Below are 11,460 nucleotides of genomic sequence, written 5' to 3' on the forward strand. Positions count from 1 at the left end.
GGAGATCTACCTGCAGGTGAGCATGAACGAAGGCCTCTCCTACATCACCAGCTCTGTTCACATCACAACTACTGAGTGTGTGAGTAGGGCCTGCGTGGAAGCGCAACACATGTTCATATCTGTCTTTGGCATACTGCCTCTGTTAAACAATTTTTCTTCCAAGTTATTTTTCTCCTGCTTCTCTTATCTTCCCCTCTTTCCTCTGTTGTTTGTCATCAGAGGGGGCAGTGAGTACTTTTCATTTCCTCCCTTTTTCTTATTTTTTTTTCTTTGGTTTTGCAAATAGTTGCATGCAAGCCGAGTTTAATCGTCGTGCATTCCTCCCGCATTTCTGTGTAGTTTGACGGCACCATCGTGCTGATTTCACTGCTGGTTGTGTTCCTGCTCTTGGCTCTGCTGCTGATGTGGTGGTTCTGGCCTCTCTGCTGCACTGTGGTAAGTGTGAGCGTTTCAGAAAGTTCATCTAAATGATTTGATCAGGATTTCTGAAAGCATTTAGGTCAGTTACACCCAGGTTAACTCATATTTATGTGTCCTTTTGCGTCAGGTAATCAAAGAACCGCCACCTCCTCCACCTCCAGAGCCAGTAAGTCAGCACCTTCATCAGTCAGAAAATTATTGTTTTGTTTTGTTGAAGCTTTCTAAAGTATGCAGAAAATAAGTTGTAGTCTTTGAACAGTGCCCTGGAAAATAATCACATCTCTTGAGCTTTTGCACATTACACAAGACCATGTTTAAGATATTTATTTCAGGTTAATGGGACAGACCAACACAAAATACACATATTTATGAACTGGAAAGAAATTGATAAAAATCTGAAATATGTATTCACTCTAGCCTTCTGTACATTGACACCATAATAGTGAATCCATAAGAAATCACCTAAGCAGTAAATAGAGTCAACTTATATATGTATTCTCAATACACTGCTTCGTATTGGTTACAACATAAAATCACAATAAAATACACTGGTTACATTAGACAAAATATTAACAGAAATTAAAGAAGCATAAATACTTGTGCTGTAAATGATTCAACCTTAGTACAAGCTGTTAGCTAAATGACATAAGCATCACAATGACGTTTTTTGTCAAAGGAATCAGATGAGGATGATGGGATGCCCAGGAAAAAGTGGCCCACAGTGGACGCTTCATACTATGGAGGAAGAGGAGTTGGTGGCATCAAGCGTATGGAGGTAAAACTCAGACTCAACGCTTTGTTTTTTCAAAACGGAAAACAGCATTATGCACGGAGTATTTGATTTGTTTTTCCTTATAAATTTAAGGTACGATGGGGGGAAAAAGGGTCGACCGAGGAAGGTGCCAAACTGGACAAACCTAAAAACGCGATCGTAAAGATGCCTGAGCAGGAATTTGAACCTTATGAACCCAAGCCTAGAAAACCTCCACGCCGGCCCTCGCAGCAGAAGAAGTGGTACTCACCCATTAAGGTCAGTGTGTTGCAGCTACAGACATACTGTAGTTCATTTTTAGTTTACCTTTTCCCATCTACCTTGTAACTTTTTTTTCTACTTTCCAGGGAAAACTAGATGCTCTGTTGTCTCTGTTCAGAAGAGGATATGACCAAGTATCTCTAATGAGACCGCAGCCTGGAGATCAGGTGAGCCTGCTTCTTAAAGTCAGCTTAGCACACAAAGCTGTACACTAAACTGTAATTTAAGAATTGGTGTAATCTAGAGGCTCATTCTTTTGGTAACAACTACCCAGGAGTTTTTTAATAGTAAGCTACATGGTACAGATTGGGGGTTTTCTGTTGCTCAGCTGTGAATAACAGAGCATGCAGTTCGATCTTTATGTCTTACTGATTTATAACAACTGTTTCTACGTTACATGTAGAGGTCGGTTCAGATTTCCCCCCACTCCTTCTTAGATTCACCCTCAGTCATAGAGTCGTTAATACCATTCGTCTTGTCAAAGCCGCAATTGTTCACACACAAGGACTTCGGTTGTTTTCTGTGCTTTCCCCTGAAATTCCCTCCAAATAACAAGGTTTCAGTCAAGGTTACAAAAAAAGAGGTTACAATCTCTCTGCCTCCCCCATTTCTTTCCCTACTCTTACTGAACCTCACAAAAGATTTTAGGCCTCTTCAACAAATTGTATATTTTGTCACACTATCGCCACAAACTTTAATGTGTTTTATCTGGGTTGTATGTGGTAGACCAACACAAAGTAGTGCACAGCAAAATTGTTCAAATAAAAATCTGAAATGTCTTATGAATATATGCATTTATCTCACTTTACTTCAATACTCCCACACAAAATCCAGATGTCAACAACTAAGAAACAGCATCACAACAACCAAGGAATATAGCAGACAACAAAACTGGGCCTTTGTGGAAGAATTGGAAAATTGTTGAGTGGTTGAAAGAGATTCATAAGAGGATACATTTCTATTTTGTTAAATGCAGTTTATGAAACAGATGGTGCTCTGGTCAGAGGAGACCAAAACTTTTGTGCCCAACATGCAACACTTTATGAAAACTAATACCCCAAATACACGTTTCTCAATGTTAAACATGGTAGGGATGTTTACTTCAGCAGCACTGGTTGAGAGGTGATGAAAAAATGGAAAAATCAGAACAAAATCCTCAAGAAACCAGTTAGAGACTCCAAATGACTTGAGACTGGGGAACATACCACAAGAGCTACAAAGTAATAAGTTAGACTAAAGCATATGCTAAAGCATAGCATTAAAGTGTTAGAAAGGCCCTTCTAATCTGTGGTGAGATTTGATAATTGAGGTTCAGCAGTCAGATTGATCTTAAACTGTTTTGTAAAAGAAGAATGGGCATAAACTGACAGAACTGACAGGTACAAAGCTCAATAAATTACACAGAAGTTTGTGGTTTTTATGTAAAAGTTAAATGTAAAAATTTTCATTATTCCTAAAAGACAAGACATTGATTGTGTATGAAACAGAATTTACTTTTTTTAAATGCTGTCTCTCACACTTGTGAGTCCTAAATTGTGCCATCTCTATCATTCCTCCAAGTGTCAGAGGGAAGAATGAGCAAAGTGCTCTCTGTTTTCCAACATTGACCCCATGAAGGGCATCCCATAACCCTAAAGTCATGTTTTCACCATCATACTGGTCGTCATGGCGAAACATCTGCACTGTTGTAAATGGCGTCATTGTCGCTTCACATATCACTTATTGATTTATGCATTTGAATGGCATGATTCATCTTTACCATGTCTCAGTGTGTCAGTGTGTGTCTGCTGTATGCAAAGTCTATAAAACTGGTTAACATTGGTGCTTCTATCTCTCCTGCCTGTGCTGGATTTCTCTCTTTTTTTTTCTTTTTCTTTTACATGGCAGAACAAAAAGTGTCTGTCAGCGTCGAAGTTTCTGGAGTCTTTGTCAGTCACTTTCTATGGGAGCGTGGTTCACAGAGCCATTCAGCAAGGACCCAGTTTCCTTCACGCGCCATTAAGTGGGGAAAATGAAAAGCTGGACAGAAATAAAATGGATGCAAAAAGCCCACTTTTGTACCAAGGGAGATAGTTGTGCAGAACTGGTGCAGGACATGGTGCATGAAAGTTGATCTAAAATCCGAGATTGACTGTGAGTGAATGTCAAATGTCTCTGCAGAAGACTGATGGCTCGAAAAGATAGCAAGGTATATCTGTGTGGTTTGTTAAACGGCAGCTCAGAAGGAATCTGTTTTGCTTCTTCCACTCATTACTGACTAAATCACTTTGTCTGCATAGGGCCGTAAGTGGACTGCCAGTTTCTACCACGCTTCCTGTTTGTACTTCATTTTTTTCACTAATGAATGTGCGCACATGTGTATGTGTATTGGTGTGTAGGCGTGTGTTAGTTTTCCTGAGCAAATGTCACATATACAGACGGGGAGCTAAAAGACCACAAGACATATAATGACAGACGGGATTGCCTTCTTTTGTCCCCAGAGCTGATCGCCATCGAAATCTTCATCGCCACTTGCTTTCTCCACTTACAAAAAATTCTTCAGATAAATTCTAAATTATCCTGAATCATTTTTAACCACAGATTTCAATGATTAAGTGACAGAGGAGTGGTATTCAGGAAACCCATTATTCAAAACATCACAGATTTATTTTAAAAATAAAGCTATAACCTAATAAAAGCGTCTAAGCACCATCACATTATCTGTGTTTACAGTTTCTGACCACATTTAGGCCTCTGGTCATTTTATAAACACAAACTTTAATGTGTTTTATCGATAAATCTATTTATGTTAATGATGGTTTCTGTATGTGATTGCGCTTGATTTATTTTTGGGTCATTACCATAAAAGGGGCTAAATAAAAATAAACATGACAGTTTTACTGACTTGTATTAGTAAACATTTTAACAACTGTGACAACTCTTCTGGCTTCCTCACAATTATGCAATATTTTGAGTTAATCACAAAATCCTAAGGATCAAAGAGTATTAAGTCTTTTGGGAGCATGTTAATTTTTAAGGGTTTCTACATTTTCTCTGTATTGAAAGAGAGCATAGCAAAAGTAGGTAGTTTATATTTAGAATAGAATAGAATTCAACTTTATTGCCATTGCACATGTCACAAGTATTTATTTAACTAGATTTTGTCAAGTCATATCCACAGTTTCAGGTTTCATTAGGTAAATCATATGCACATCTAAACATAAGTCTTGACCCGACTGGTTGAGGGTCAAATTTGCTTAAAAAATTCTATTGCAGCATTTTGGTATCTTATGATATAATTTTGAAATTAATTTATCTCAAACTCCACCTTAAGGCACTTTTTATGGCACAGTTTTAATCCAGACATATAGAATCAATTTCAATTCAATCATTCTGATAGATGCAAAGTCAAAAATATGCAGTCATGTGGAAAAGAAAAGAAAGTTTTATTTCTAACTAATTGCGTCCAACAACTGACTTTGGAGCAATCTCCCCTCTTTCTGAATGAGCTTATGGAGACAATGGACAGCTGATTGCATCTAATCGTCAAAGTTGCAGCAATCATTCAAAATGAGCATGCACGTGGCAACTTTGGATAGGAAAAATACCTTTTAGGAAGAAAGAAAGACACTTCTATCAGAACCTGAGTCAGTGTGATCTGCCATTTGCCACCAGTGACTGGGGATTGGGGAAATTTAAAAAATGACTACATTTTAAGAGCAATGGATTTTAAGATTTTAGTATTATCTTATTCATTTTTAATTTTAAATGTTCCTTTCTACAATTTTTTTTCTAGTGTAATTGCTTGGAATGGAACCCATAGCTCTATATTAGTGTTGTTTTATCGCAGATTGTGTTGGACTTTTTTTTATATATAACAACTGAACATTCAGATAATATTCTCTGAACATTTAAAAAGTGTTGCACATAAAAAACTTCTGACCTTATCATATGCTTCTAACTGATGAATAAGAGATGCATTTCCTGAAAGAAAAAAAAACAACATTGAATCATACAAGCACCAATGCAGCAGTTTCCATATGTGAGTGAAGCGTGAGCTGTGAGGTCATGTGACCTGACGGGCTGAGCTGTCACTTCACATGTGTCTCGTTCCTGTTTTGTCCCCCACCGTCTCTTCACTATGATGGTTGAATGTGTGTGCATATATCCATAGGTGTGTGTGTGTCTGAGTGTGTACCACTTACTTGTAAATATCCACAAACAATTTCCCCTGTAAGTCTGCATTACTAAGAAGGACAAAGTATTTGGGGTTGGAAGTGGAAATAGAGAGCAGATGAATGTAAAGGCATGCTTGGGGTGTTTCAGGATTTGTTTTTGTCTCTGAGCAGATGTTCAAGGATCGAAACAAACAATCACAGTGACAGATACAGTAGTTTGCATCCTAACCCAAAAAAGTAAGTTTCTTGTTCCATTAGGCTCATTCTGCTGTGGATTTGTTAAACAAAGGCAAGCAGAGAAAAAAGTCTTTTTATTAGACTTGTCTGTCTGGTGCATCTGCGTATTGTAAAAGTTGAATTTTCATTGTTCTAAAAGTCGAAATAGAAACACTGTTCCTTAATTTAACTGTAAAACACATATTTGAAAAACAAACCCTTCCCTGTGTTGCATATTTTGTGACCAAAATTATTTAGAGTCACTGTGAGGGGCCCAAAATGCCACATGCTGCTGTGGAGCTGCAGGTTGCTGACCCCTGCCCCCGGGGGTCACACAAGGAGACTGACCATCATGACGAAACCAAATGCTCTGAAGATGCACCTCCACACCACCCATCCTCCATCTCTTTTATACATGAGCTTTCATTCAGACCATATGCTATGGTAGAACCATGCTTACAGTCACACACACACACACACACACACACCCCTGCACACACACATAAACATCCTCATATTCATGAGCTTGTCCTCTCATTGTGTCCATATGCTGTCTCTCCTGTTGTGCTGCTGTTCACAAACTGGCTTTTCATGGCCGCCCAGCAACAGCACCCAAAGAGCCCCGTTCTCCATCCACCCCGGCACTCCCGACCAAGCTGCCCTCAATCAATTACCCACCCCTCATATATACACGCTTGAACCCACAATGGCCCCCTTCAGTCACAAAGCTTCTGCTGCTGGGTCCTCTTAATGGCCCCTGTGTGACTTTAGGGCCTCTCTGCTTAATAAGGTGTTATAATCAGACCACCAAGGGTCTGCCACTCAGAGACTCCACCCTCCATCTTTCACTCAGCAACTCAGCAAGGAGAGATAAAAACCCATCAATGGGGACAATGAGAGACTCATCCCTTTCTCCAAAACTTGTAAATTATGTTAAACACTGTTATGAAGAAATGTAAATCCCTCCCTTTATATGGCTTCAAATCAAGCACATTATAGACATAACATGCTCTCTGTTTGGTATCTAAAGAGTCCAAATCACAGTGGAGGTTTGTCCTGAAAGAAAAAAGGGAACGCTGAAGACTAAAACACTTTGTCAGAGCCGGCATCGCAGCTATTGTGGTGCAGGTGTGAACGGAAAACAGAAGCTTCTCTGTGTGCTCCCTGAGGCACCAGACATCAGACACTCCTGTGTCTATCTGCAACGCTGGGCAAAGCCTAACAGAAACTATTCTGAATGTTGAATCTAAAAAAAAAAAATTCACTAAGTTTATACAAGGAATTAATTTTCCCTATTTCTGGAAAGTGTTCACATCCATAATAAATTATTTAATTTTTTTTTTTAATGTGACCCTTAACCTGGACATTTGAATCGAAAAATAATACATCTGTGAGGCGGAAAATAAAAAGGTAGAGCTGAATAATTGTACACACCCTTAAACTAATACTCACAACAGCTTCTCTTGAAAATATTATCTCACTCTACCTTATTAAAGTTCCCCAAATCCAACAGACTATGGTGACATCTCTTGCTCACAGCCTTCTTCAGCTGAGCCCACAAAGTTCTCTTTAGATTAAGTTCTCCGCTTTGACTAGGCCATTCCAAACCTTGCATTTTCCTCTCAGGAATACATATCTATGTTGACTTGGATCACATGCACTTAGTGTGATGTTAAAAAGTTAAATTAATTTTTAGCTCATTACTTGACAACTGGAGAGTTTTTATTAAAACTCCATATGTTAATCTATCTTTAAAAAAAAAAAAACGTCCATAAAAGTAGCAGTTTGCCAATGAAGCCCCATCACGTTGTCTTTGAGACTTGGGACACATGTAAACTCAGGCGACACCTAGCGGTTGCAGGAAATATAGCGGCACTTTAAAATAAAGATTCATTTCTCTAATTCTGCACCACTTGGCTTCATTTTCAGAAAGTAATCTACAGAGTCTTTTGACTACAAAACAGAAAAGTAATTGCTTCCAACACCAAGTTTCAACCAAGGACAAAATTTTATTTTAGTAAGGCTCTCTAGACGAGAATACAAAACTCCATTGTAGTCAGGACTGCATGTTTTCTCTGAGAAAAGGTTTCTTTCTCGCAACTCGAACCCTTACAACACAGGAGATTTTTGTCACATTGAAAACACAACACATCCTTGTCGGAGGTTCCTTCAGTCTCTTTGCCTTTTTAGAGATATTTCATAAAGTTTTGAATGTCCCTGTTTCCCCACATTTACTGTGGTGTGGAATATAAATAAATGATTTCTGCCCTTCTTCTGACTGATACCTGGAGACTATGAAATCCCTCTGGTTCTTTGTAACCTGTATGAAAAACCTTTTTTCCAAATTAGGACATATAATCTTTATCTTGATTAGAATGAATATAATTGTAAAATGGTGAAACTAAGTATTTGTTATTCCGTGTTTTTATTTATTTATTTTTTTTTACATTCCCTCGTCCACTTTTAAGAGATTTGTTTGTGTATTAGTTAATTTGATTAGAATAAATACTTGATATGTGAAAAAAAATTGGTTTAATTGGTCTCATTTTATAAGCCTGGTATTTATCAAGAGTACACTCTAGAGAGCCACTATTTTATTCATTATTCTGCAAAAAAGCAGTGGTGATTAAACCTGGTCTCCTTGCTCTGCAGGGTCGTTGTATTCGCTTTCAACGGGTCAGAGATGATGATCGGCCGGCTCCTCCCCGAATGCCTCACTCTCCTGCTCCTCCTCCTCCTCTCCCAGTTGAGGAACAACCTTTAGTCTCCAACTCTGTCCCCCGTACGAAACCTCCGTCAAGAGGACCGCGCACTGCTCCATCCTCGCTCACAGCACCTCCGTCCCGCTCGCCGCCTCCTGTGACACGACTCCCGCCCGGCCCACCCCCAACCCGTGCTCCGCCTGGGCCCCTTGGACCCCCACCATCCCGGCCTCCACCGAGGCTGTAATGACGAAGAGAATGGATGCAAATACAGAGCTTTGCAGAAGTATTTTAAACACTTGAGCTTTTTCCATCTTGTCATGTTACAACTAGAGAATTACCATAAATGTATTTCATTGGGAATGCATAACTGTGAAGTTAAAAAGAAAAAGAAAGAAAATGTTCTTCTGCAGTTACAGCTGCAAGTCTATTTGGGTTATTTCTCTTCTGTTGTCCATATCTTGTGTCTGAAATCGTTATTCACTCATCGATCAAGCTGGATAGACAACAGAGCAGCTGTTGATGTTCATTTTTCCTCCTGGAAGGTGATCCTCAGCATAATGCTGCCACAGCAATGTTTCACAGTGGAAATGTGTTTAAGGTGTCCGTGGGAGAGAGAGTACACAACCCCACTCTTAAATGTTTTTCTGTCTCAAATAGATTTTCAAACAGTATTGCTCTTTATTTTGCTCAATCAATCTTGTCATCTACATCACGTGCAGTGCTAGTTTTACACTTCGGGGTTATGACGTCAACTTTGGTTTCGGCTGGCCAGAGCACCTTCTTCCACATGGTGGCAAACTGCTAACAACAGATTTCAACTAGATTTCATTTTGGAGGATCAGAGTGAAGAGAACTGAATTCACATCAGATATTTCTGATTTGCTACTTCACAGCCGTGCAATACTTCTAGAATGCTTGATCAAATGTAATAAAATTTGTTGTTGTAACATGACAAAATGTTAGAAGAACAAAGGCAGGTCATACTTTTGCAAGTCACTCTCATATCTTAACTAATTCCCTAGAAAACCGAACGTCATAGTGAAAAATCTTCCAGGCCAGAAGCACAGATATTTTTTTGAGCGCTGTGTCTTGTTGCTGGACAGCAAAATTTATCAATCTTATGTCAAAACCTTTATAAAAAATATAAAACAAAAAAAAAGACCATGGATTCAACTGGGACTGTTTGTACAGTAACAGCGTCGTAGAGTAGGTGGTGGTTGTAAGTGTTTATCAAACTTTAGTAATGCTGAAAGTAAGCTAGGGACAGATGGCTTATGAACGTAAGCAGAAATGTTTTTACATATAAATGCAGCACAATATTAATCCATAAGGAGAAGGTGGTATGAAATACATCATGTAGTAAACAAAAAGGGTGGTAGCAGGGTCATTTATGTTGGCTTTTTAATTAACAATTCATACATTTTTATACCTTTTCAACCAAAGAAACCTTTACTGCAGTCTACTTAAAATGTAGTTTTAATGTTCACCAGTCTTATTGCAACTGCAGGGCAGTTTCTCAGTATGTTATTTATTGTAATACAGGCCCTCGTTTCTTTAGCATCTTTTTAGGGTTGTAGGTTTTAAAGTCATTGTAGGGTGGGGAGCACCATGGCAGATATTAGCGAGCTTTGTGGCATGGCATCTGATGTGCTTGAGATCATTTTGAACACATTCAAGTAAACGATTGTATTGAAAACCGTGTATCTTCAGGGCTCTTTGTATACTGCATTTACTGACTGAAATGATCGTTTGCATTATTTCTTCAATATTAACACGTCTGATTTCAATAAAGACATTTCTTTTTTATGCGCTGCCTTTCATAGTTTTTGTTTTACGTATTTAAAGATGAGTCTTTTCCGTGACGGTGTAACTCAAACCAGCAGAGGAACAAGCAGGTCAACAGATTTTATTACATGGTTATTAGCTGATTGAATTTTGTTAATACTTGTTGATGTAATGCCTTAAAACTACATCAAATTAATTAAGCAAATTACAAAATGTCAGGCCTGTTGTAAACTACACAGGAAATGTATGTCGAAAACCATAAAAAATTACTTTACATCCATTTATCTGGAGAGTTTATGAAGCAACTTTTAAGTCTTTACCAGGAAATATATTTCTGCAGTAATAAAGTGCAGTGCTCATATTCCTAAAGTTATATAATAATAGAAAGGGATATTTTAGCCCCCTTTTTGAACAACATACTATGGGGTACCCTTTATGAAGTTACACAATATTAAAAGTAATATTTGGTGAGACTTTTTTTGTCATCCAGACCATTTTAGGAATCCAGTGGTTTCAATCTTATTGCAATTATATATATATAAATATATGTAAATATATAAAGCATTTTGTGGGGAAATAGAAACCCTGTTTGATTTTAGAATATGCTTACACACACGAATTTTGTGTGTATAAATCTGAATAAATAATATTAACCAACTAGTCTTTGATATAGACTACATCCAGGTTGGCAGAGAGAGAGCGAGAGATCTGGTTCCTCGGATAATTGTAAAAATATTCTATAGAGTACTCGATTACTAAAATATTCTTTTACAACAGCCCTACTGCTCAGTGTAATTTTCTTTGGATATCAATAGCAAGAACAAACTTATTTGTTTTAATAGTTTTAAATCCACAATCAAATGCGATAATCATAAATAAAAAACAACTTTAATCCACAAACATTACTCTTATTTACGGATTGAAGACCATGTCTCTGAACTTTATCATATTTTTTTACTAAAGTCAAGACAAAAAAGCAGAGAAGCTACATGTTGATCCATGTAGGATATAAAACATAAGTGAAATTTAACCGACTTTGGATAAATCGGATTTTTTCTTATCAATTGCAAATCAAGGCTTTCTATTTACATAAGACTGAACCACATACAAAACAATGGAAATCCAGGGTTAAATCTTAATCTTT

The 11,460-nt window shown here is 37.9% G+C and overlaps 1 protein-coding gene across 1 annotated transcript in view; it reads left to right on the forward strand.

The window, feature by feature from the left end:
• Window positions 1-10,337, forward strand: part of LOC102230168 (anthrax toxin receptor 1-like) — a 29,655-nt gene extending 19,318 nt beyond the window's left edge. Inside the window, exons 12-18 of the mRNA XM_023327879.1 lie at window positions 1-79; window positions 340-435; window positions 548-586; window positions 1,097-1,195; window positions 1,286-1,450; window positions 1,540-1,620; window positions 8,479-10,337. Of these exons, the coding sequence (XP_023183647.1) occupies window positions 1-79; window positions 340-435; window positions 548-586; window positions 1,097-1,195; window positions 1,286-1,450; window positions 1,540-1,620; window positions 8,479-8,775 (856 nt within the window). The 3' untranslated portion in view covers window positions 8,776-10,337. The remainder of the gene's footprint in view (window positions 80-339; window positions 436-547; window positions 587-1,096; window positions 1,196-1,285; window positions 1,451-1,539; window positions 1,621-8,478) is intronic.
• The last annotated feature ends 1,123 nt before the right edge of the window (window positions 10,338-11,460 follow it).

Source organism: Xiphophorus maculatus, chromosome 22 (genome assembly GCF_002775205.1).
Source record: "Xiphophorus maculatus strain JP 163 A chromosome 22, X_maculatus-5.0-male, whole genome shotgun sequence".
NCBI lineage: Eukaryota > Metazoa > Chordata > Actinopteri > Cyprinodontiformes > Poeciliidae > Xiphophorus > Xiphophorus maculatus.